The 27,380-nt window shown below is 43.6% G+C and overlaps 1 protein-coding gene across 9 annotated transcripts in view; it reads right to left on the bottom strand.

Annotated features, from left to right (window-relative positions):
* Positions 1 to 20,688, bottom strand: part of LTBP1 (latent transforming growth factor beta binding protein 1) — a 203,685-nt gene extending 182,997 nt beyond the window's left edge. For all 9 annotated transcript variants that reach the window (XM_083829061.1, XM_083829066.1, XM_083829065.1 and 6 more), the window contains exons 1-3: positions 18,648 to 20,688; positions 18,342 to 18,412; positions 1,873 to 2,161 (exon numbers count right to left, since the gene is read on the bottom strand). In XM_083829061.1, the coding sequence (XP_083685187.1) occupies positions 1,873 to 2,161; positions 18,342 to 18,412; positions 18,648 to 19,093 (806 nt within the window). In that variant the 5' untranslated portion in view covers positions 19,094 to 20,688. The remainder of the gene's footprint in view (positions 1 to 1,872; positions 2,162 to 18,341; positions 18,413 to 18,647) is intronic.
* Between the last annotated feature and the right edge of the window lie 6,692 nt (positions 20,689 to 27,380).

Here is a 27,380-nt window from a genome sequence, read left to right as displayed (position 1 = left end):
CACAGTAGCATGGAAAAATACCAGTTTATTGTCTTTTTTCATATGAAGGGAACCCTTTACCCGTGAACTCAGCTTTTCCAGGAATAATGGAAAACAAACAAGTCTTCCCTGGAACCATCCACAAGCCCCTTCCTTCTAAGGACAGTTTGAGTGGGTGAAAGGGGACAGATTTTTTTTCCCCAAGCAAGAACGGCCTTTTTCTTTTTAAAAAAAAGTTTTACTACCCAATTTGGAAAACTAGTGTTTCTTGCAATAGGAGGAAGAGCTCCTTGGGAATGCTTTTGTGTGGGGGAAGGAAGAAAGAGGCAGAAAGACATACAGTATACTCCACAGGAATCAGAACTGAAGAGATAGGAATTGCCTGGCCTCATTGTAATGATTTGCTCTATCGCACTTTGTGGGGCTAAGCACAGAAGCCAGGTGCTGAGGATTAGTAGTCCTGCTGGCCTGTATGGGAGGGAGCAGAGAAATCTGATTATTTTACTGGTAATTTCCCTTTCATATTAATCACTCTAATAACCCTGCTCACTGTGGGCTCAGAGTACTTCAAAATACTAAAACCGGGTGGCAATTTCTCTGTCCTTCAAGACTTTAAGTGTATTTGCTCTTAAAGCCCACTCTCCATCTTCTACATTTCTCAAAGAACCTATTGGCTTGGGGTTAAGAACTCTAACGGAACTCTAAATATTTAAGTTCCTCTTCCTATTACACACGAGATGCATGAACCTTAAGTTTTTACTTATAACCTCACAGTTAGACAAACTAGGACACCACTAGAAGGAATCAGAAGGGTTTAGGAGGAAGGAACCCAACAGAGGTAAGCACCAGATATCACTGGCAGTGCCCAGTGACTTCTGTTCTCAGAAGCAGCTTGGAGAGGTGTGGCAAGATGTGCTTTGTTACCAGAAGCATATAACTACTTAGGTGCAGTCTTGTATAATCCCACATTGCCCTTCTGGCTTCACTTTTTATAATTCTGGGCAAGTGAAATAACAGTTTATCTCCCAGTCGCAATAATCTTGCTCTTGAGGCTGGAAGCAAGATGGACTATATCCTGCTTACAGCTATCCAAAAGTGACATCTTCAGAGGGCAACACATTTTGCCTGACTTCGCCTGAATCTGGAAGTACAGCAGCTGCTGCAGACACCTTAAAACTGTCCACTCAATTTGATCACCAGGCTTCTGTGCACCTCTCTCCCCCCACATTATGTGCAACCCTGGAACAAGTTAAGGTCAGACATATTAAAATAAGCAACATTATAGTTAGAGAAATTTCAGATTGATTTGAAGTATTTCATCTAATGAAAGTAATACTGAAGCCTGGAGGCAGAGGAAAAACTCTCCAACAATAGGTGTGTTTCTTTGCTTCCTATGATAGGCAGCTACAGACCTAAACCTCAAATGCAAGCAAACAGAAGTATCCATTGTAATAAAACTAAAAACATAACTAGGAAAAAAAGGGGGGTGGAGGGGGGTTGGACAAGTGTATTGATAGCAGAAGGGAGAACCCAGAACACATGCACAAAAGCTTACTCTCCCCATTTATGCAGTGTTGGATGCAGTGTTGGAAATTTGTTGTTGCTTAAACTCAGGAAGTCAGCAGCGTAAATTAAGAATAACTCCTGTGAAATTAATATAGCACTGTTATTCTAAAAAAAATAAGGCTGAATGATATTAAGGGATAATCTATACAGGTGAGAAGGTCTGGCTCACAAGGAGCCACTTAAGTCTTAGAGTTAAAATAAAATGTTCTTTAAAAATCAGTGAAAGGTTCCAAGTGTGACTATATGAAAACATTTGCAAGGAACAATATTTTATAAATCCAATATATTGGGCTTCTTGAAAAGCGAAAATAAACACGAAGCACTTACTGTGGTTGCATTTGCTGAGGTAATCCAACAGGAGGCTTCTGCTTAATGGTGAAAGCCATCTGAGTCATAGGGCCAACCTTTGGTGGGACCTGCACCTTTCGAGAGAAGGTCTGCTGGGCAGCCTGCTGGGGTATGGGCCATGGGGGAGCAACAGGGCTCCGGCCTTCAGTGGAAGACGTGTCTTGCATGACCGTGTCCTCACAGGAATTGCCTTTTGTTCCTGGCTTGCACACACAAAGCTGAGGTCGCAGGCACATCCCTCCATTTTGGCACGGTGGTGCACAGTTAGCTACGAAAAGACATTTTAAAAAGTACCTGTGAAACAAAGGATCATGGGAAATGCAAACCCACCCCACAATTAAAAAAAAGTGTTAATTGCTAGTGTTAATTGTAGTAATATTAACATTGCTAAGCTCTACAAAAGAGTTTGTAAGTTGGAACGGCTTTTACTGCTCTCCTACATAATACATGCACAACATTTGAACAGTTTAATAAAGTAAAATGTTGGTGAGCTAAAAAATAGGAAATGTGCAAGTTAACATCAAGAAATACAGCACTGTTTAAAATCTGTTAGTCTTCTGTACTCTTTCCCTGCATGCTGCCTCCCTATACCATAACAACCAAAATGCATACTGATGAAAAATAAAAAATAGGCAGATTATATAATTTTACTGCAGATCCACGATTGGATTCATTCTACTATTTAAAATCACAGATCCCTTATATGCACCTAGAATGAATCATTACAGTCACATCAGAGATGACCAAAATGATGCAGAGGCATGAAACGATTCAACCCTTCCCCCTCTAAAGCCACAATGCAATTCCCTCTGAAATTAACACCATAATAACAAAAAAAAGAAAAGGAAAAAGAAAAAGCAGACACACAAGCTGATCCTACAAAGACATAGCTATACCTAGGAGCTGCGACAGACAGGTGTTTGTGATTATCTTGCACTAGCTGCTGTATGCTCTTTTGTACCACCAGTGCAGAGGGACAAGTTTCTTCAAAAGACAATTCACTTTCAGATACCCAGCTTCACACAGGATTAGTTACGCTCTGTTTGTGTCGCTCTATCCACTGGCTACAGAGGGAGTCTGAATAATTAGCCTACTCTCAACAGCCATCTCCTAGATCTAGTTAAAACAGGATCAGTTCCATTCTGGATAAGCAAGAAATATTGAGAAGAAGCAAACCTTACAGACAAAATGAAAAAACGTAAAAGCAGCTGCTGATCATATGTGTACGTAATACTACGAAGGTATGTGCCTCATTTCAGGATTTATTTTGGAAGTTTAATTTTACAATGCTATTATATTTAGAGAATGTTAAAATAACAAAGATAGCAAAACCAGTATCTTCTTATCCAGAGGATTAAATTTAATATCAAAATACAATTTGAATTAAAATATCAAAATTATTTTTTCATTTGTCTTAGAGATGGTATACAATGAAGCTTTTAAGAGAAGATATGCTGCTGAGCAACACACTTTGCCTCTTCAAACTGAGCATACCTCTAATGTTGTTACAGATCTTTTTACACAGACAAAACAATATGCCAGATCAAAAGCTAAAGGTTTTACTAAAATAAGTAACACCATATCATAAGCCATAACATATGATACTATACCATACTCAGGTATATCCAATTTCAAAGTAATTTAGAAAAAAGTACACAGCCCTGTTACAAATAAATTCAAACTGGAGCACTTGGCACTTTAATCAAGTTTTTATACATGCATTTATATACAAAGTACACATACAAGCACACATTAGAAAAAATTTGCAAGGGTGGAACTGTGTTAACTTGGTGCAACTTGTCAGCTGATAATACCAGCTGGTAGAGATGTATCATGTATACCATCTGTGCACATGGCACTAGAGTTACGTACACACAACTTCATTTACACGGTGTGCTCCTCACACGTAAACCCCTCTTCCATGTGCTGTTTAGCAGTTTATCTCCTCTTGAATGCTACTTGACTGAACTAGCTGAATTACATGTTGCACGTCTCCCTGGGAACAAGAAGTGGTCGTTTGCTTTTTTATATTTCTGATTATTTGGGGAGTGCATATTGCCTTTGACTGCCAGAAGGCTAAAAATTTTCACTGTAAATGTGAGAACGGATTTACAACAAGCATATGCTATAATATATAAACAAACATTTCCTTGCATCTTGCCTTTAAGACCTAGATTTTGCTACGAACAGTAAAAATTCACCCATGACTGAAATGGATTATATCTTTGGAAAACAGATTCTGAGACCTTAAATTCTAATGAAGTTTCATTGACCAAAGAAGTGGAGCAAAAGGGAATTTTTCATGAGCCGCAATTGAATAGTAACTACTGAAAAACCTGGGGAAAACAAAAACGCCAAAAAAAAGAGCAAACTAGCTACCCTAAGCATTGTGATGCACCAGAAAGCCACGGAAGCTGGGGAAGCCAGAGTGCTACCTTTCCAGGGCTTGGAACCACACGAATGTTGAACACAGCCTTGGACACCCAGACACCCCTTGGATTTCCCTTATCCCAATCTACTGGTACTTGTTAAAAGGAAATACTTCAGGATAACTAAAGATTTAAGATCACAAGACCCTTTGAAAGATTTCTTTTCACACGCGGAAAAAGAAAGCACACATTCAGCAGGACCTCTTCAAAGCCCTTTTTAATGTGGCTCTTTGAAGGGAACACCTGTATTTCTAGTTATGTATGACTGAAGGCCAACCAGGCCACTCCAACACACCTCCTCCACAACTATGCATGAGGTCCCCTTTCAGGATTGCTCTGAAAAAAAAGACAAAAGGAAAAAAAGGAAAATAAATGTTCATCACTGGAAATGAGCACACAAAATCTCATTGCTGCTGGCTAACAGGTCTCTGCTATTCCTGGTGCCTAGATAAAAAGGAAGCAAAGAACGTGGCATCTCCTACTCCATGTAATATGAAAATAGCTGCATCAGCAACTTCTTTCTCTACTGCAGTGCAAAACATTGAAAACAGGCTGCTAAGTCTGACAGCTATACAGTGAAAACAACAATCTGCACCACATTTTAGGTCATTTCATCTGCCAGGTTTTTGATGCGACTTTCTCTTTCTCAGTCTGGAGATAAATATGCTACCAGATAGTGACAACACAGATACATATCTTCAAACAGAAATAACCACGTAATACAAATCTAAGAGACGTGTTCATAAAGAATTGTTCCTCATTGAGGACAGCACTACGATAAGAGGCTCTGGAGGGACTCTGATACCAGAACTGTGACCCCATCACCCTGGTCATCTGTAGGAACAGTGTAGAGATCACAGGGAAAGAGTTTGGGCACAGTCTGCAGTGCTTCAGAAAGAAAGAAAAATGTTTCTGCAAAAAATTAGTTTTAAAAGTCCCATTTTCACAACATGAAAACAGTTCATATTGAAAGCATATTTCCTGAGATTTAAGGACATGCATCCGTAAAGCCTACAGGCTTCTCAACAAGTTTCTTGAAATTAAACATATGATTAAGCTTGCGAGTCCATCTGCAATGGACAGTGTCAATTGCAGATGAATTGGAACGAAATATCCAGTCTGCTATCTCCTAATTCTCAAAACATGTGAAATAAAAATTTATAACTGCATAAAAGACAATTCTGAGAAAAACGCAGGGCCTTTTTTTTTTTTTAAACTGTGGTTAGGAACCAAAGTTATGCTGCAGAAGCCTAACAAAACTTCTTAATCACTTACAAAGTGAACCTAATGAGTTTAAAACTATGCAGATGAAAGTAGAACCTGTTTTGGAATGACTTTTTAATTTTTTAATTTATTTTTTTAATCAGACTCAAAGAGTTTTACTTCACTGACAGAACATAAGCAGAGTTTCTCTTATTTAGATATATAAAGCATACAAAGCTCTCCAGGACAAACTGCATTACTCTAACATCTGGCATTATAACAAAACAAGCATCAGCAGGTCCAGCAAATATGTTAGACTCAGTCTGTCTCAAATGATGTGATCAGTGACAGCAGGTTGGAAAAGTGATCCATTAGTTCTTCACAACAATCGATCCTTTGATCAAAGTTCTTCATGAACGTTGTATAACGGAAGATCACAAAATCAAGAAGAGGATCACATTTTTAGGAAAGAATTAAAATGAACATTTAATTGATACAATACAGCAGTTTATTTTTAAAAACGTTCAAGACAGCTGTAATGTGCCAAATGCATGACCTAATTATTTTGTTTGAAGACAACAATAATGGCACATCCAACTCAAAACACCATTATTTTCCATAAAGCTAAGCTTCCAAAAGCTGGAGTATGGAAGAATTAAGCTGAAAACTGAAAAATGGGCTGATACGCCCCTGTTAAAAAGTAATAGGCTTAGTGCTGTGGTCACAACTACAAATTCAAAACTGAAGCTTAGCAAGATGCAAGCAATGAGACTGGCCTTACTGAGTCAGATCAAAGATGCACTTCATCTCTCTCCCCCATGGTTAAGGTGGCTACTAAAGGACGTGTATAAGAACTGGATGAGAAGCAGTAAAAGCTTCTACCATTAAAGCCTTCGATGAGAGGCTCAGCAATTTCTGAGCAAGAGCACTGTTTTTGTGTTTAATAGCCCTCAATAGAATTTTCTGCCAGGAATTCACTGATCTGCTTTTTGAACCTGTTAGTTTCAGCAGCCAAAACTTCTTGTGCCAAGGAAGTTGGCCACTTCAGAAGGCTGGGCGCAGGCGACATAACTAACCTCACCTCACCTCCCATAGGCGTAACTTGAAGGAACACAGGGCTTCTTTGGGTTGTTGGTTTTTTTTTGTTTTGTTTTGTTTTTTTCCTCAGGAGTTTTAAGGCCATGCAATTTGTACCTACTAAAAATAAAGGAAGTTTGACCCATACGCAGCAGAATTAGTAAATGCCTACTTGTTAACATTCTTGCTTTTTCTTCTCCCAGTGCGGCAAGCCCCACCTGCCTGCCATGGTATGGTCATGGACAACAGACTTCTCGTTGTGTGGTTACATCGCAGCAACTGCTGCACCACGGGTGCACGCCCATGGATCAGCAAGCGACTCTCCACAGAGTGTAGTTATGGAGTTTTGCCTTCTTTTTCATCTGGAAACAGCACTAACCAACAGTTCCTGGCAAAAACATCAGCAAAGGTAATGGTGCAACAGCACAACGATTACTTTAAGTTACCCCAATGGCACTTCTAGAAGAGACTTGCGTAGGGATCTTTTCCGATAAACAGAAAATGATCCAGAGCAATTTCAGAAGAGTAGCACACGTCCAACATCACATATACTCTTGTGCATGTGACAACACCTTTTAGATATGTATCAAGGACTTTTTTTTTTAGGGGAAATCATACCTGCAGAGACACCCTGTTCTAAATCCCTTCATAACGTGACTGAGTCATGCACACAGCAACCAACAGTGACTAACAGGCTGCTGTTGTTTAACCAGCCCATTTCATATTGCTCAGCTCTCTCTCAGAGTTGCACTATACTCATCCTGCTCCCCCGTGGATAGTTTTATTATAAGCTGATTGTTCTCTGAACAAAGCTTTTATCCATCATTGCATTTCATTATTGTCTTTGATACACCGTTGCATTTCATTTGTTCTCAGAGTTTCTACAACAGCAAAACTTGAGTTAGAGATGTGAAGTCCCAGAGGCCATTTAGGAATTGCCCATCCCTGTGTCTTGACCATCCCTGATGGGGCCAAAGCGTTCCAGCTCTTCCTCAACACGAAGAGTGCTATGCAAATACAAACCAAGTCTAAGTTGTGAGCTGTATTGAGTTTATCAGGTAGCAAGCTGTTTGAGTCAGTAAGGATGCAGATGAACCGTGGAAAAACTGCAGAAAGACTTTACAGCTCAAGCAATTAGGCAGTAAAACTGCAGATAACATTCAGTGTAGATAAATGTGAACACACTGGGGAAAAGCAATCCTAACTTCACGCTAAATTGCTGATCTTCAAGCGGACCACTACCACTCTCAAATGAACTGTTGTCAGTAGCTCCATAAAAACATCAGGTCATTGCTCAGACACAATGAAAAAAAAACACAAGTATTAAGAATTGCTGGATAAGGAGTCAGGAGTAACAACACAGAACAGCACTGTAAGGCCCCTTTGTACACGTGCACCCACAGCTCCCCCTACCTGGGCAGCTGCATACCATTCTGGTGCTTTCATCTTGAAAAGGATTTCCTGGCAGGAGAATCCAGGAAAGGTTGTTGGAAGGGCAACTGGGATGATCAAAGGTGGGAAACAGCTTTTTTGTGTGAGCCATGCCAAGGTTCCCCAGAGCTCTTCAGTACAGAAAACAAAGTATGGCAAAATGTTGCAAACTCTTAAGTAACAGAAAAAAATAAGTGAACATCAGCTCTTCTGTCTTAAGAGCACCATGCAGACACAGCTAGCGACAGGTTCAACGTGGCACACGTGGCAGAGAGGGGGGCGATTAACCCCAGGTACTAGGATCACTTTGAAGTTCCTGAATCACCAGATGCTGGAAGCACTTTTCTGTGAAATTATCCCAAAACGCTCATCCCTTTGTGCATTTCTCCCTAATGACCTACTGCTTGCTGCCATCACAGACAGCATACTGGGCTATAGAGGCACCTATCAGGCCTGGTATGGCTGTATTTGTGACATTCTCTGAGAAAAACAAGCATAAAACAACAACACTACCCTGAGGCTTCAAGTTTAGAAGACCTTTCCAACACATCTGCATGTAGTATTTTGTACTGATTTACACATATGCACTTTTCAGGGCATGCATTCACATCATTTTGGTTAAAAAATATACAAATATTTGCAGGACCAAGACCTAAAATGTAAGGTTTATAACAGCTTGAAAATACGTTGTCATGGAATGTACTAAAACTTAATAAATTAAGCAAAATTTTGTATACTAAATCAGTAAGTATGAAAACTTCAACATGTTCTAATATTTTATCCGAATCTTTTTAATACCTTTCTAGATAATCAAAACAAAGGTATAAGTCCATTTGCCATGAAGAAACTTCTATATGGAATTCCTGACAATTCTCAGACTGAGATCATTAAGCCTTCCCATATAGATGCTCATCACTTGGATTTCACATTAATTTTGTTATCTTCTTCACTTGGAAGAATTAAAGAAGAAGAATTTTGGAAGAATTAGTCATTTGGAGAACTAAATTTAGAGAAAAGTACTTTCTAATGAGAAACTCGCAATAAACAATTTAAATGATCCCAAAAGCTTCTTGCAGATCTTTTTGCCTCAGCTCCACCTTTAAGGATCTCCTTTATCAAGCAAGTACTGTTGGTTTGTACTTAAAACATTTGTCGTGATCATTCCTGAGTATCTAATAATTTCATACAATGTTTACACTACAATGAACAGTGTTGCACATCTAGTGAGCCCATCCAGTAGATCCTTCCTTTCTGTTTGAACGTAAATTTTAATGTACGGTTGTTGCTTTTCTCCCCTTCTTAACCACACATAGTTAAGCATCAATTTAAGCAGAAAGCACCAACTTCCAACAGCTTAAATTGCTGCAAACACTGGTTCTTTATGTATCATGGTCCATGCCACCCATGACATGTTGCTAATCCTTTATGGTTACATTCAACATAGGAATAGGCTGTTAAATGCATAGCAAATACTGTCTCTTATTTCATTAATTCAAGATTACTATTCCTCAAGCACACAAGAAAACCAAACCTAAGTACATCTTGGTTGAGTGAGCATCCTAAATAAAAATTCATGGTACAAAGGCACCTCCAACTCCTGCTGTGTTGAAAGACAGAGCGATGACCCCCCTACCGATACCAAAAGAAAGGCAGGGAAGGGCCCCTTCTCTCCTGAGAGGCTACGAGCTGGGGGTTCTGAATGGGAAGAGGCATTTTCCTGGCTCCCTCAGAGAAATCTGAATATGGTGCTGACATCCTGGAGAAGGGCAAAGTTTGTAATGTTTTCCTGTTCCCCCAGTCGCCCTACTGATTAGCTCACCACATACTTCTAGGCTTTTAATTCTGGATACCTCGTTGAGTCTTAAGTCTTTGTAAGTGTTGCAAAAATCAGGATTGAGGATGCGACACTGGAGACTAGAAACCCAAAAGCTAACTGAAGAAACATTTGGTGCTCACCACCTAGTGCTTTTCCAGGGATCTACTTCTGCATCTGAGTATCTCTCTTCAAACTTTTTTCAACAGCTGAATTTTAGCTGGAATACATCTAACATGTCTATGCAGTCATGGAAGACAGAGGAGAGAGGCACTTGTGACCAAGGGTGAGACAGTGTTGTGAGAGCACCCTGTGAAAAGCTGAAATTACTTAATGCCATTTCTGCTGATTATTTTAGCTTCAAAAAGCCTGCACGACCTCTACATGACTAATGGAGGAAACATTATGACCATCTGTGTCTTCCTACACAGGAACTCTGTTCTTATCATAACTACATGGTCTTAGAGAAATTCTTTCCCTAAATATACTTCAAATAAAAGCATGCATCACATAGGAATTCTTCACTGGTCCACTTCAAACATCTGAAGCATTCCTATATTGACATGGATGACTACATAAACATGAACTCCATGAAAGGAGGGAAACAAAAAAAAAAGCCTCTGGCATAAATAGTGCTTTTAAAAAAATCAAGTTTCTCTCCTAGCACAATGACCACATAACATACTATTACTTTCTATATATCTTCATACAACTACCTTTAAATGCTACAATACATCAGAAATTTATGGCAACTATACTCAAATACTGCTGGAGCTAGGCTTTTGAAAAAGGGCACATTTTATCAATCATAAGAACACATTCTGCTAGTTGGTACTTGGCATTTTCATTGTGTTTACTGGGGGTTTATATTGTATAAATTAAGTTAGACTGCAAAATCTAGGAGATCATTTTAAATATTTAATATTTTGAGATTGGAATTATACATATTCTGACAGTAGAAACAAAATTTAATTTCTCACATGCGATATACATCCTTCTTTAATTTCTGCATCAACAACAGCAAGAGATAATTCACTACAGAGTGGACTAAGCTAAGGAAAACAGAAGATTCACGTGTTAGATGCTGGTCTTGCCTGCTGGAGTGGTTAATGCTCCAGTCTGCAATCCTTTTAATTGTTTTAACCTCTCTCTCATTACACTGTTTATTCAATTTGTTACAAAATACTTTGTAAGAAATACACTGGAATTTGAATGAACCAACAGAAACTCAATAAAGAAACAATTGAAAAATTTTAACTGGATGCAGGATTCAGACAACTCAAGTGTTACAGAAAAGAAATACCAGAAAAGACTACTAATCATAACGGAGTAATTACGATGTTAAGAACAATAAGGTTTTTGTAAACCCAACCAATTCTCAATACAAGTTCACTGTGAAGTTGAGCTTCTTCAGAAACCCAGGTCTAAACTGCCACCTAGAAATAATAAAATAATTGACTTGGATTATGGAAAAAACAAGTCTTAATAAAGGACAAATCAATGCCCCTCTATCAGGGAGCAGCTCTCCAAAACCTTGGACTGATACAGAGATTACTGCCTGCTTTTCACAAAGAGAGCACAGCTGAGCAGAACTACTATTAGCTCTGTATTTAAATAAACATCTCAACTTGCTAACTCGAAATCCTTGTTCTCTTGTGTGCAGTGACAAACATGGAGAGGTACTGGCTCTTCCTGTAGTCAATGGAGAGGATCTGTTTTCTGGGAGTCAGTTAAGCTACACAAGGGAAATACAGATGCTTTTAAAAGCAGAACAAAAAAACTAAGGCAGAAAAAAACAAACCTATGCCAGTATCAGACCACATCAGTTACTGGACAGCCTCACCTGCCAACATGAACCAGCCACTGGGCAGGGCAATGTCTGAACAAGGAGTCAGCTGAGGGCCAGCTGCATCCTTCTCCACCAACCTCCTAACTCCTAGGGGATCTGCGCCTGCTTTGAGGCAGGATCAGTCTCTAAAATGCAGCACTTCATAGTGGAGCCTGCAAAGGGACTAGGGGTGCTGCACCCAACCTCTTCCCAAGACCTGATGGAGTGCAGAACCCTACAGCTTGCTGCATCCACTCTTTTCTGAAGGCCAGGAGGCTTGCTGATCCCACAGGCTTTGCTGTGCTCCCACCTGCATGGGAGAGGGGGGACACTGAGGAGAATGCACGCTGCTGCCAGGAAGAGCAGCCCTACAGTATGAGTGCCGCTGTCTGGGAAATGGGACAAAAGAGACATGGGTGTTGAATGCAGGAACAGCTCCAGGCTGTACCACACGAGGGTGAGGTGAGTACTATAAGGGTCACTTGGCTGCCAGCACTGATGCTGTCCCTGCTTCGAGCAGAGCCAGGAGAGCACCGCAGCATCCACCACAGCGCTCACCCAGAGCCCGCACAGCTTTCTGCATCACTTCCAAACTACAGACACACTGAAAGTAAACACAGCTGACAAATCTGAAGGGGGAAAGAGGGGAAAAAGGAAACATAACCAGTTTTCTGGGCTCCCTCTGATAATATCTTAACAGAGAAAGCGTTCAAGACTTTTTGTCCACTGCAGATTTACCACAGCTGTACCGTATGTTCTGCTTCTTTGATAGCTGGCTGTAGCAGTTCGTGTCAACAAATCTGTTGTCTGCTCCAGTACAGCAGCACAAACCCTACAGAAATGTCTTTGAAGGTTCTTTTTTCTGTGCATTTTTTGTTGTGGGTTTGGTTTCCTTTTAATCTACACACACATAGTACTTGTATAAAAAAGGTAGAAGCCATAATATCATCATAACCTCCTTTGCTCCCAGTAAAATAACACCTGGGTCACGAAGAAAACAGTAGGTGGGTTTCTCCTCCCACTCCTGCATGTGGCTGGGAGCCCCATGCCTGCGCCAGGCTTTAGCTTGCACCGGGATCCTCTTGTGAAGCAAGTCCAATCAGTCACACTTGCTGAGGTTTTACTCACATTGTGGGCCCTTCTTAAAGCACAGGCACTATGTATATTTTAGATCCTGACAAAATATACTTGGAAAAAGAAATCTAAACAGCTACATCAAAAGAGTGAATGCTCCAAGAATGCACCTAATGAAATTCAGCCTCCTAGCGGCGCTTACTCCATGAGAACAGTCTACACCTACTCCAAAATAAATACTAAACCCAGAAACAGGTATACCATGGGCCTCGGGTCATCAAAAGCAAGGGTTCCAGCCTGCAGATCTGCTCCCATTAGTCCACGCTGCTCGCTCACATAGACAAAGCCAGCGATGGTAGGAATCCGGAACCTCCCTTTCTTTCCTCCTTCCCAAGGACAGTAAGTGACAATAAAGTGACATGGAACTGCCACGGCGGGCTGACTCGCTACGCAAGCCAGGCTATTCCTCATATACGAGATCTAAAAGTTTTATTTACATATTATAGCGGCAGCCACAGCACAGGCAAAAAAAATAAGCTGCTCGAGTAATGGCTTTCAGTTTTTCAATTTCAGGGTCTTTTAAAGCAACATCAAAGAATATAAGTGACTAATGCATAGGTGAGTCACATGAGGTCACAGACATTATGTCTCTTTAAAATTCAAACATTCAATTTTGACATAACTTTAGACATAACTTGAAGGAGATTGATACTGTTTTTACTGAGATGATGATCTCCAAATGTGAAGAAACATTTGGGAAGAGTACGTTGTAGTTGGGCTTTGTATACACAACGTAAATAAACAGAACTTGGTAAAACTCTAAGCCACAACACTGATTAAGAACAAGCCTTGGGAACCATTTATGACCAGAAAACCTTGAAGAAACACAGCTGCAAGCATTTGAAGTACTCACTGCTGTCATCAGAACTACAGCTCTCCTGGATACCACCACTTCTCAGAGCTGAACTGAAGACAGAGGAGATTCTCAGCCACCAATATGAAAATATTGAGTGGCACGCAGTTTTACATCTAAACTGGGTGGGACCAACATGTGCTTCTAAGTTCCCAGGTGTGGATCAAAGCCCTAGGTCAGAACAAGACCTAAGCATGCAACCTTTCCCTCAGCTCCCCCAAGAAAAGTCAGGAGCACAAGCTAGAAGCTGCCTCGTGCATACTGCAGCCAGGCCCCACACAACTGGCCTCTGGAAGCAGCGGATAAGCTGACGTGCCCTCGCCCTGAAGGAGAGATGGAGCTGTTGCTTGTGAACTCCATGACAGCCCGAAGCATAGCTCTGAAGGTTTAGGGACGGGACAGCTGAACAGCAATACACAGCAGAGGCCATGCAGATTTGGGAAGTGAACAAAGGGGACCTTCCTCAGAGCGAGTGTTAGCACAGCTTTCTGGTCTCCTGCAGAAGGGAGACTCTATTGTTGTATATTTTCTTATTCCAAAAAATAAATCAAGCCTTGCTTATCTAGCACATTTATTTAACATTGTCAGGAAGCCTTTCAGAAGAACAGAGAATAAACAAAATAATCTTTTAATATTAAAGAGACAGCAGATTGTCTTATTTTCTGATGACCTTTCCACAGTGTCTGGGCACACAACAAGGAAAGGAAAGAACCCCATGGCCCCATTCAGAGAACCTAGCCCAGCTCCAGCTCCCGAATCCTCACCACGTGCCCATCCATAGAACACATGCATGCCCACACACAACCCCCTCAGCTAACGAAGATGGGAGCCTTTTACCTTTCTTAATTGACAAGGCTGATGCATGTGGATTCTGCATCTCTGCAGTTAGTCATTCCTCCCCCTATATGAGCTTCACACTGAACATAACCCTGCCAAGCCCACTTTCTCACCCATATGAGCCTTCCTTACTCCCCTGCACAGGAGCTCACACATTTCAGCATTCCTTTAACAACCAGCTCGTTCCTTCCCACTAACATTCGTTAATTTACACCATTATTTTAGCAGAAGTTAGAACTCCTCCAGGCAGCGCTATTTTTTAAACTATCCAGTTTACATTGCGAATGCTCACAAACGTTTCACATTAATACTCCAAAACATTACAGACCTCAGAAGGTGTCTACTACTACAACAAGGGGCAGTCCTGTTAAAACTTCTTTGGAGATATCAGGTCCTGCATACAATAGACAATTTCTTTGACTTCCAAACATGAAATACAATTCTTTGTAATCATGAAGAAAAAGACAAACAGAAGAGCATATTTCGTAGGAAGTAATATTAACCAATACAAATCTAGTAGCAAGTAAATAGGAGACAAGAGGTTTGAATAGGATAAGCATGCAGCTGAGAGACAGGAACTCCTAATTTCCAGCTTAGGTCTTCCAGTCAGTTGTTATAACTTGTCCAAGGCCGCATTTAACCTATGGTTCAATTTCCATAAATGAAATAAATAATTTAAAACCCACACTCTAGGTTTTACTTGCCTTACAGCCATGTTGGAGAGCTGATTAATGTCTGGATAATGCTCTAGTAATGTAACAAGTATTAACAAAACACAGCGTCTCCAGCCTTGGTGGTATCTTATTATTGCTCTTACACAGATCATAACCTCTGATAACTACAGCTGTAAGACAATCAGTCATAAACCCTTTCACGTGCCTAAAACCTTCCAAAGTGTTGATTGCCATGGTTGAATTTTTGCCACCTTCGTCTTTACCCAAAGGTGGATGTTCTGAACATTTCAAAAAGGTCTTCTTGGAAGGCTTGAAGTCATTTTCCCAGGGTAAAGCAATTCTGAATACTCTGAAGACTGAGCTTTATGATTTCATGTCTGTAGTTAAAATTACGCAGACAAGCAAAGTCACACCAAGTTTGAAAGTTCTCAGGATAAAGCTTTACAACGTAAAACTGAAATTTTAAGCACAGAGTGGAGAAAATCTACACGCCTAGAATTGGGTAAGGTAGGCGCTCTCACCAGGTTGCAAACAGGAACACAGAAGCTCACCTTCTGAGGACAGACCACAAGACTTCAACATGAGGACTGTCAACACAACAAGCAGCTCAGCTTCGAACTACAAGTTAGAAAAGGGACTTGAAAAGTCCACATTTCTCCTCCATGCTGCCCTGTGACCCGCACAGAAATATCTCACGTACCAGGACCAGGGAACACAACACGGCTGCCGCTACAAGCAGCCAGGCAGCCACCCACCTGGGACAGGAGTCCCCAGGGAACAGCAGCCGCAACCCTAGCTCCATGCGTGAGGAAACAGATCCAGCAAACACCTCCGGCGAGAGGAAGGGAATGGGGAAGGTGAACAATGCCTGGGCTGCAAGACCATGCCTCTTCAGTCCGCCCCCTATTTCCGTGGGTTACAGGCAGGCTTACTGACACAGGTGCAGCAGACCAGAAACACGCGGTGCTTGCTGCAGTCTGGGGTCACACCTGAGCTAATAAGCCTCCTGATCAGAGCTGGCTCTCAGCACTCTGGTGCTGGAAGCCTGATGCAGACAAATGGAAGCTGGCCCTGGAAAGAGCCAGTACAGGTCTGGGGTTTATTAGCTCAGGCTTTGCACCATGCAAAAGAATATAAGCTGGCCCTAGAGGCCAAATAGCTTATTAAAACGATACTGAGCCTGAGCTAATAAACCCTGACAGATCCAAACTGACTCTGCATGAAGTCAGCTCAGGTGTGCCTGCATTTGTGGCACAATTAATCCACAACTGGAACGATCCCCTCAAAAACTGACAGTTTGCTATCTGACTTGAAAAAAAATCACTTATTTTTATAGGAGACAAAGGGGTTAACATTTGTTTGGTTATAGGGTTTTTGTTCTCCTGAACAAAACATCGGGAGGTTCAAGAAAAAGAGGTGTCTGGCTTTTATGACTGGGAGACTAATCTTCCACAGCTAAATCAAGTCAATGCTATCTCATGGTTTTCCTAAGTTACAAAACAGACGACTTCAGGCCATTTAGTGCTTCCCTTGGCTTGCCAAAATAGGGGTAAAACCAAGAAGGTTCAAGCCAAGTGTGTTTTTCCACTGCTGGGAGGCATCAGAGCAGGCAGCAAAAGTATTTAATGCAAAGGAGGGCCCAATAGAAGAGACACAAAATGAGAAACAAAGGTCAAACAGAAAATCCCCCCAGCTTTCTTTTAACTCTTTATCTGCAGCCCTATTCCTCGAATTACTTTAATTCCCATAGTTACTGATGGATTTAAATGAGCTATCCCACAAAAATCCAATTGCCTTAGTCCTTATTGAAGAACCTAAATATAGAAATGAATAAAAAAAAGACAGAAAGAACAGCAGGATGACAATGGGGGGAAGTTGAAAACATGGAACTTAAATAAGAGAAAGCAAAGAAAACTACTTAATTTGTAAGTAAAGGTTTAAAAGGATGCATTGAAATTATCTAGAAAGAAAAGTTACTGGAAGACAGATTGATTCAAAGCCAAAGACGGAGATTTGTTTTTTGCTCAAGATAGCAAAAATAAAATTGATTGACAACAACATTGTAGTTTAAATAGCTTTTGACTTTTAATATCCCAAAGTTACATTGTTTTCTCCCACTTTTGTTAGTCTTTCAGCCAACGTAGGTGTTCATTAAGCTCTGCAACTAGCCTCAAAGTAATGTCTCAAGCAATATAAGCTGAAGGAAATCATTCTAGCACTTGTCAGGTGTGTTAGGCAAAAGAAAAAGAGGTAAATTTTGAGGACTACCTTAAATACGTATCTAGGTTGGTCATGGAAATTGTGAAGTTTTGTCTTTAACAGCCTACTGTAATAAAGCCCTCAGCAACAGCTCCATGCAGGTCAAAGGTACTTGACCTTTCTGAGGATTACAAATGTGATTGCTCCCTATTGTGAAAAATCCCACACAGAGACAAAAACCCCTGTAAAAGCCCCCAAACACGGTTTGCATCTTGAAAGCACTGAGCTCTCTCAGGGACAGAAGTTTGTCCTGCTGAACTACAGCAATGTGCCAAGACCCACAGGATCTCGCTGATACCTAATGGGGCTTCCTGGAGAGGGATGCCATTCCTGCCTTCTCCAGCTCTTCCCTGACCTCATGGCAACATAACTCCATTTAGCCATTTGCAGTCAGCCCTGAACCCTGCCCAAATTAGCGGAGATCCTTCCTGTTTTGCATCAGAAAGTACAACCTGGTTACGACAGCACTAGCTACACAGGGCTATTTTATGGACACGTGTTGCATTTCTAGACATCCCAGTAACAGCACGATCCCATACATGAGCAAACCCATCTCCTTTGCCTTGTTCATCGCTTCAAAAACTACATACAGCCTAGACACGGGATTACCAGACACTGCTGGCAACGGGACAGCGCGTGCACATGGCAATTCCCCGCTCCCCACCTTTGCTTTTCCAGCGGGTTACTTACCCTACTACGCCCCTGCTCAACAAAAATTCCTTCCAAAGCATCACCTCGGGGCTTCCCCCCCCCCTCCCCCCAAACACTACCTTCTGCCGAGCTCCTTCTCCTTTTGTGCCGAGGACAGACCCAAGAGAGATGCTGTCCATCCTCAGCAGAGGGTCAGACAGCGGGGACTTAGGACCAGCACCCTGCGCGACGCCGAGGAAGAGCATCGCAAGCTACTCACGTTTGATGCACCTCTGGGAGCCCGTGGCCTTGCTCCAGCCGTGGCAGCACTGCCCCCCGCACACGTTCACCCTGCGGGGAGAGCACAGCGGGGAGAGGGTCCGCAGGGGCCCCCTCAGCCCCGGCCCCGCTCCGCAGCCCCAGGAGGGCGGCGGGGCGGGCGCTGGGCCGGGAGGGAGAGGGCGGGAAGGATTCAAAGCGCCGGGGCGAGCTCCTGAGGGACGGGGGTCGCTCAACGGGGCTGAGGGCGACGGGGAGCGCCGCCGTGCCCCGTCCCTCAGGGCGGCGGCGGCGGGGGGCGCCTTACCCCGGCAGCTGGTGCTTCTGGCGGAGCGGCAGGCCGGCACTGCTGCTGCTGCTGCTGCTGTTAGCGTGGGGGCTCGGCGGAGCTTTGGGCCGCGGGCCGAAGCGGGCCGGCTTGGCGAAGGAGGCGGCGGGGTTGGGGGGGACGTGCGGTCCGGCGGGGCTCAGGCGGAGCGGGACGGGCGGCTTGCTCATCCGCCGGCTGCGCTCCAGGCTGCCGGTGCCGCCGCTGTACCGGGCGTTGAGCTGGACGTTAAACGTGCGCTGCTGCTGCTGCTGCTGCCGGCCCCCCAGCAGGGCCGGGCGCTGGTGCCGGCTGCCCGAGGAGCCCCCCTGGCCGGGGTGCAGCACGTAGGCGATCCTCCTCAGCCTGCCCTTCTCCGGAGCGCCGAGCGCCGGCGAGCAGAGCGCCCAGGCGCACAGGAGGAAGCCCCAGCCGAGCCGAGCCATTTTTTCTTTTTTTTTTCCACGGGCGGCGAGCTCCGAGCCCCCCGCTGCGCGGATCCCCGCAGCCCGAGGGGGTGAGGGGAGGGGAAGGAGGGGGGGGAAAAAGAGCCGCCCTCCTGCCGCTGCCCCCAGCCCGCTGCCGGGGCTGCCCCCTCCCGCCCCCCGAGCCGCTGGCGGAGCTCAGCGCGCTGCCTGCCCCGCCGGGCACCGCAGCATCGCCGGGGGGAGCGGAGGAGAAGGAGGAGGAGCAGGGGAAGAGTAGGGGGTGTTTTCTAGGGGGGGGGGGGGGGTCGCGGTGGCGAGCAGATGTCCGTGGGGCCAGGAGGGGGCTGTAAGAGCGAGCAAGGAGCGCTCTCGGAGCCGGCCCGGGCTGAAAAAACGCTTTTTAAGAGTTTCTGGGAGAGGGAGCGCTGCCGGGGGGGAGGAGGGAGGGGGCGGGAGGGGAGGGGGCGCCGCAGCCCCGGCCCCGCGCAGCCAATGCGGGGCCGCCGTGACGTCAGGGCGGGGGCCGGCGCCAGGTAACGGGGCGGGGGGCGCCGCCCGTGCGGGCGCTACGCAGACGGCGTAGCGGGGCCGCCGTACCTGTTGCGTTGGCGCCGCGGCCGGGCTACGCCAGCGGCGGGGGGCCCCCAATGGCCGCCGGCGGCAGGTGGAGGCGAGGCCCCGAGCCCCCGTTTTGGGGTTTTGGCGCTCGGCTTCGCGGGTGGGAAGGCGTGAAAGTGCTGACAGGGGTTAAAGGCGAGCGCGTCCCGCAGTCCCTGCGAGGGGAGATCTCGGCAGAGAGCCCGGCAGCAGCAGGAGGGAGCCTGCTGGCTTGGGTCTTTATGTTTGTAAAGCGGGACGCGTGCCTGAGGAACAAAACGCAAACCCAAACCCTACACCTGGAGTTGATGCATAAGCACAGCAGCCTGCATTTGTCTCCGCTGTGTCATAACTGATGTCACCTTGTAGCAGTACAAATTAAAAGTTCATAAAATACCCTGAAGATTCCATCTTTTAAAACACTCAAGAGCTAGCGTGTCTGGTTCTTTCCAAAAAGCAATGTGGAGAATCAGCTCGCAAACGCAGTGGTGTGGAAGTCAGGTCTTCCTACCCAGGCCCTCCTCTGCTCCTTTCCAGAGCTCTGAGGACGCTGACCCTAGCCCCAAACTGATGAGATTTCGCTCTTAAATGCTCCTGGCAGGGCCACGCCACCGGCACGGGGAGCAGAAGGCTTCCACATTGACGGGATTCCAGGCAAGAGCCAGCCCTAGGAGCACAGCAGTCCCTTCCTCCTTAGTTCGCATCTATTTAAAACGGCTCAGAAATAAGTAGGTGTTTTAAATAGATGAGTTGGAGCTTTCTATAGTCACAGGGTAAAGGAGCCACACTGACAGTAAAGGCTTCTGCCTCTGTGCCTGCAGCGCTCTGAACTGAAACCCAGTGGTAAAATAGCACCAGTGCTGGGGGCTTGTACGTCTGCAGCGGGTTACGCTAGAACTAAAACTTCAGTGGTTCAGAAGAAAAACTGAGATAAAGCCTGAAATTAGCTCCAGCTTGAAAATAACTAAGAAATCAGCTGTTGAAACCATTGCCTTTTCTCTTAGCAAATGTATACATCTGCTTTTTTTTTTTTTTAAACTTAGAATCACAGAATCATTAATCACTTGGAAGACGTTCTCAGCAACTGAACTGTGCAGTCTTCTGAAGGCTAATTATTGTTGAGCCTAAATATGCTAAATATTTTTACAATGTTTAGGAAATAAAAAATACCTTGCAACCCGAGAGGTGGAGTGAGAACTGAGTAAGCAGCAAGAAGCTGATGTGGTGCTCAGGATTGTTGCTCTGCACAAGGCCACTGTCCTTCAGAAGTTTTCTGGAATGAGATCACAACTACTTGTGTGGCTGGGTTTGTTGTACAGAGGGCAAAAACTGCATCATTCCACAGCAGGAGCCAGTTGCTTTTAAGAAATGTGGGTTTTAAGTCACGTCAAACAGAGGACAAGTGTGGTTTATTACTGGCTACTGTATAGCAAATGGTAAGGGACCTCAAGGGAAATATATCCACAAAGGTGGATGCCTTGCACAAAATGATCTAGGTTCAAAAACATTCTTGAAAAAATGTTAAGTATTAGCTGAAATTAATTGGTTAAGATCAAACATTCCTCACAAATTTACGTGGCAGATCTAACTCTGTTTTCTATTTTTTCCTCTAACAAGGAAATCCATGCATTTCTTTTCTGTTTGTCTGGTTTTGGTCACTTTTTTTTTTTTTAACTTTATTTCACCCACACACCTCTGGAGGGTGTGGGTGTTAGGGGCCTGGTTTGGCTGCATTAACACATTGGGTTGGCCACTCACCCAGCCTTCTGTATGCAGCAGTGCCACAGTGTCTTCCTGTGACCCAATGCCAATGTTGGCCAGGCAGCGAGCTGAACCATCAGCAATGCCTCATGTGTCAGGCTACAGGGCCAGCAAGATGTCCAGGTGCTCTTCTAGATCCACCTGGCAGCAACCCTTGGCCTGCAAGGAAAGCTGATTTGGGAGCTCACAATTAACATGTGACAGTTTGACTTGAACTCTGTGTTCAACCCCAGTTATGTCTACCGAAGAGTGCTTCTACAGTAGTGTAGCTCCACTAGCGTCAGTAGCATTACTCCAAATTTCTCCTGACCTAAAGGAGGAAAAGCAGTCTCTATAATTTCTTGTAAGATGAGAATGATCCGAATACCTCTATCTGGTGTTTTCAAGTATCTGCAAAAAATAAAATAAAATAAAATAAAATAAAATAAAATAAAATAAAATATAATATAAAATAAAATAAAATGCATTTTGTAGGCTACAAAATACATGTTCCTTTAGCCACTGCCTTGTACAGATATACATGACTTTAGGAGGTATTTCTTTTGAACAAGAGAACAGCTTAGTCTCACTGTCATCAGAGTAGGGAAAAAAAAGTAATTGACCTTTATTATGTCACTAAAGTAAAGCACATGTGACTCCAGATACATAGATGAAGTAGATTTGCAAAGTAAGACCACGCCAATGTTAATATAATTTCTTCATAGTGTATTTTGTACAGAACTGTACCTTCCAACCATGACTGCTGCTTGTTCCTTCAGGCAGAAACTGTAATTACTCCACAGTTAGCAACTAATATCCTGAGGCCTCCGCAGTTCCTGAGTGCTACCACCATATAAATATCATTAGTCATGTTGCACAAAAAGACAAGTCTGGCTTGCTCTATTCATGTAGGTGCTTATGTTCACTTCCAAGGAACTCAGTCTGGACTAATGTGTGAGGCTTGGAAAAAAGTGGCTTGGCTTTGCTGAAGCCATTGCTGCTGGTGGCCCTCCTTTGTGACTTGAGAATCTGTAATGATCGACTCTTGCATGTCTCAGTGCAACTCACACTACATCACCTTAGGTAAACTCCCTTACGCTTCTCCCTTGCTTCAGCATGCTACAATGAGTGCATTTTTGTAGCACTTTCCCCAGCTCCTCCTCAGAAGGAAGTCTTCCTCCCCCAGCGAATCATTACTGCCACTGCAATCACAGCTCTGTAGCATTAGGTGCTGTACAAACATGCCAGCAGATAAATGATACTGGCTTTCCTGATTTGGAATCACAAGCTCCTGAAGCAGACTAGCTTTTCAGGGATGAACAAGCTTTTATGAGGAGACTTACAGCTTGCTCTCTATTTGAATTCACATCTTGGAACAACATGGGTTCTGTGTCGCATTGGGTGTCTGAAGCAGTCAGAATAGCACACACATAGTCCAGAGCTACAAGTCTGGGTGGGAAAAGGAGACAGACTAATGACAGTCAAGGTAGTGATTATCTTTCCCCAGTGAACTACTTTGAACTACCAAGAGAGATTGCCACAAGAGATTTTTTGATTTTTTTTCATTAAATCACAATGAAAGCTAGATCCATTTTGGCAAATATCTAATGCCAGTTTGTTACTACTGATGACTGCCATACAAAATGCTAAAGGCAAGAAGAATTTGTCTTCTTTTCAAGTTGCTAACATAACTGTCATAGTAAAAGTAGTTGTGTAGACTTGCATTGTCTTGAATTCCATTTTCCTGAACCAGCAGAAACCTCTACTAGGATATCTGGCAGTTTCACAGTTATCCTCACATACATAAAATAACTGATTCAGAAATACAAGATTGTTTTTTAAGATATGAAAATCTCCATGATACACCGCTGCAGTTATTCTCCCGCTCAAGGAAATACATATCTCTTGTCTACAAAACAATTAAAATATCTATTGAACTTTTAATTATACTATTCCTTTGCCATCGTTTGTTTCTTCGTATGATCCCATGTACACTGAAAATAAACAAACTACAGAGGAAATTAGGTGGAAAGGAGCACAGAAATGAAAAAGTATATTTAATTATTTCACTTTACCTTAGGAGAAGACATGTTTAAACTAACACATTCTTCACAAAAGCAAAGTAAATATTACAAGTAATATTTGAAAACTCTCGCAGCATGGCTATGTCATATGCCAAGAATACTAACCTCTACAAAAATAAACTTCAGCAGAGGATCCTGACTTTTCACTGTTGCACTGTGCGCTGCTCAGATGTAGGAAAGCTGAAGGAAAAAGTATCTGTGCAAAATAAAATCCTTCCTGACTTGAATTAACTTCGAAGAACATCTTAAAGATTTCATAATTATTTGTAATCCAGGCAGACAAGCCCATTGGTGTAAGTGGAAGAAAAGTACAAAAAAGCGATGTGAGACTATGGAAAGGGGAGCCATGGCTAATGGGCACAGCACACAGCAGCCACTTAATAACCCCGGAGGTAACATTTTACCCCCTTGCCTGTGCTTGGTTTCCCCCGGTTCTGTTCCTCCCAGCAGCCTGGGGCCTCGACTGTCTACTGCTGCCTTGCTCTCCACAGAGAAAGATGCCAGTCCTGTTCAGACTGCTGTGCTAGCAAGTAGTATCTGAGCTTGGCTGTCAGGGTAAACAGTTGTCCAAAGACCAGCTGGGCACATAGAGCAGCAGATTCTCTTTGGATTAAAAAAAAAAAAAAAAAAAAGCCAGAATACTACTTTTAATGATGCATTTGGAACAGCTCCCAGCCACACCAATGTTAGAGGTTGGGAGTATGTGTATAGGTCCTCTGTCTGCTGCTCTTTCAAGGTTTGTGGTGGAAGGTGGTGAAATGAAAATTACAAGCTTTTTTTTTTTTTTTTTTTAATGTAGCTAGGGAGGAAAATGCTGGGCTTTCATTTCCATCACTTTTTCTCCAGTAACATAAGGTGTCTGCAGAGGTGTTTAATGTCAGTCTGCAGTGTTTCTGTCTGAGTTTTGCATCAGGATGCTTGGACGCTGACCCTGCTCTCAGCAGGAGGTTGGAGCAGAGGACCTCTGAGGGTCCCCTCCACCCTCACTTACCCTGTGAGTCCATGCTGAGCTGTGTCATCGTGCTTAACAACAGCCTCAGGTGGAAACAGGCAAGGCTCGTGCCCATTTTGAGTGGGATGGAAACCTGTTTCAGGAAAGTAGACCTGCAGGATAACAGTAGGAAAGGCTTCTTGGTGCAGGCTGCAGGGAGCTTAAGGACCAGAAGCAACCAGGAGAGCTACGACATGCCAGAAGGGATGAAGCAGACCCCAAAAAGAGGCTAAACACCTGGGCTCAAACACAAATGCCAGGCACAGCCGGAGCTGCTCTTGCCACTAGGCTGGTTTTAACATAGAAGTAGCATAGAGAGGCAAGCCAGACTGGCACAAAGCCTCGGCTGTGTTTAGAGAAGATTCTGGCCTTGTTACAAAGGGGCATAGCCGAAAAGGGGCCTGACAAGGGCTGACCACACCAGATAATTAAAACATGGTTTGCGACAAGGCAAATCAAGGTGATGTGAATGACTACTTCAAGCTCCTTTGGAGCCGCTGGACTGTACCTGTACACAAATTAATTCATGGAAAGGTAAAAGTGTGACAGAGTATTGGCAGGGTGAAGCTATAGGGTTAGCTATATGGCTAACAGCACTGCACCTCTGCAGTTGTTGGGTGCTGCAAAAGATCTTCATGTCCTTAAGAGTCTGAGTCATGTTTGGGAAACCTTCACCTCTGTACTGAGGAATGAACTGAGGCCAGTGTTAATGGTTTGTTTAAACACAGGTTCTTAAACTCAGATTAATTGATTGGTATAACTCGGTTTGGTTACTACAGACATGTTTGTCCTAGAACAGGTGTGAGCAGGCTGTCCAGAGGAATATGCAAGTACAAGATGTTTGTCAATTAGCTTGCAGTTGGTTTAAATAGAAAGCCAGACAGCCTGCAGGATCCTGAGCAAAACAGAGGCATGGAGAGGTGAGAGGAAGCCAGTGACTTGAGTTGTCCTTATTGTACCTCATGCCACATTCCTAAGTAAGGGCTTTTCTCTCTGAGGAGGCTAAGCACACCCAGCAATAGCTCAGATGATGCTGTGGTCCCTTTGCACAGGAACAGTAGAAAGAAGCCCTGGTCCCGAGTGGTCTTCCTGGGACACCAGGAAGAGAATGGGGGAAGGACCTGCCTAGCGGTTCTCAACAAGGAGGGCTAAGATCTTATGATCATGTGCACAGCCCCACAAATGGTTGGAGTAGCTACATAAGCATGTAAATACACCATTTTTCTCCAAAGACTTCAATCTCAGTGAGTTGCAATCAATGGAAAGACTTCCTACTGATTTTGCTCGTCTTTGGATTGAAACCTGCACGTGGAGTACAGAGTGCTTAATGCAACAGCTTTACCCTGCCTCAGAGTCTGTCACATCACGAGATCCTTTTTCCATTCCTCAGGTTAGAGGCAGATTTGTGAGTCTGTTGGGCTGAGGACGCGGAGCCGAAACAAAGGATGCTTATGAAAATGATAGATTTGTATCCTCCCTTAACAGCTGTGTAGAATAAGCCCCTATAATTGCCAAGTTGTTTTAAGCTTGCCATCGTAATTTACCATGATTCCCTAAAGCAATAGCAGATGAATCTGAACAGTGCTCGGCTTGTGGTCCACCCGCAGCGTGCCCGCGACATTGTCCTGCTCTCAGACATTCCCGTGACAGCCAGCCGGTGAGTCACGCAACCGCAGCTCCTCATCGCCAGCAAAGGGAGCCCACCTGAGGGGCAGCCGTTCGCTCTTTCCCTCATTCATGCCCTCACTCACTTCTCCCGGGGGGTCCTCTCTCCTGCATAGGCAGTGTCTCCACGGAGGCGTGCTGAAGATCTCTTTAGAAGCCTTTTGCACGCAAAAGCAGGCACTCCTGTTACACGTCTGCGGGCTGATTCACTGGAATATGCAGACAATCTAACATCACAGGCAGCAGTTAGGAACAGCCTGCACAGTCTCTTCGCTACACACATCTGTATTCCTATCTGGAAATAACTTGATTACGTGCCTCAGTGCTACAAGGTCTGGCTGTGAGTTAGTTTCGTGTTTGAATCAGATGTACTTGGACTGTAAAGAGCAGAGCTACTCCCTCTTCAGCATAGGGTCATCCAGGAAAGCAGGCATTTGTAGCAAGTGGTATCGGATCATATAGCCCCCTTTTCTCATTTTACTCATGTTGAATTTTAGTCAAGGATTTTCAAGGACCACAGTTTTTACCTATCAGATTATGTACAGTCTTGAACTGAAAAGATGTAATTGGAAGAAAAAAGGAAAAGATCTACCTCTGTACAAATGCCTCTTCTCTATTCCTATTCAAAGCACATCGATGGCTATCTCTGACCTGAGATCAAGCAATCCCATACTCCTAAGCTGAGTTCACCTGTGTTGTCTCTCATTTTCTGTAAGGCTGTACCCATGACTGACAAGGATCAGGATTCCTCTTCAGGATGACAAATTTGATAATTCCCAGCAAGGTACCTTGAAGGATTTTTTTCAAACAGAGTTGATTTAAAGGCAACTACAACTATCAAAATTAGAAATTATCATTGCTAACTATTTAAACTGAGAGAAATCCTCTCCAGTTGAGAGAACCTGAACAAAGACCATACGTAAATCCTTAGCATCAACTGGCAATAACACTGGTGGGTTTTTCTGAGCGTTTGCCAGTTTTGCTTGTTATGCTACATAGCGTTCTCAAGGTCTGCAAGAATCTCTTGTGATTCTTTACGGTTCAGTTCATCAAATACTGACATTTTCAGTGTTTCATTATTTAAGGTTGCTTTTGCAAGCCATAATCATACAGGTGTTCTTCAGTCTACTCATCATCTTTGTTATCACATATCTTTCAAAAGCTAGAGTTCAACTAAATAATTTAGCTCTGCTCAAAGATAGGGCTGACAAACTGAATTCCAGTGACC

The sequence above is a fragment of the Anser anser genome (genome assembly GCF_964211835.1).
Source record: "Anser anser genome assembly, chromosome: 3".
In the NCBI taxonomy this organism is placed as follows: domain Eukaryota; kingdom Metazoa; phylum Chordata; class Aves; order Anseriformes; family Anatidae; genus Anser; species Anser anser.
Note: the sequence above shows the minus strand (reverse complement) of the source record. Positions and strands in the feature narration are given on the sequence as shown.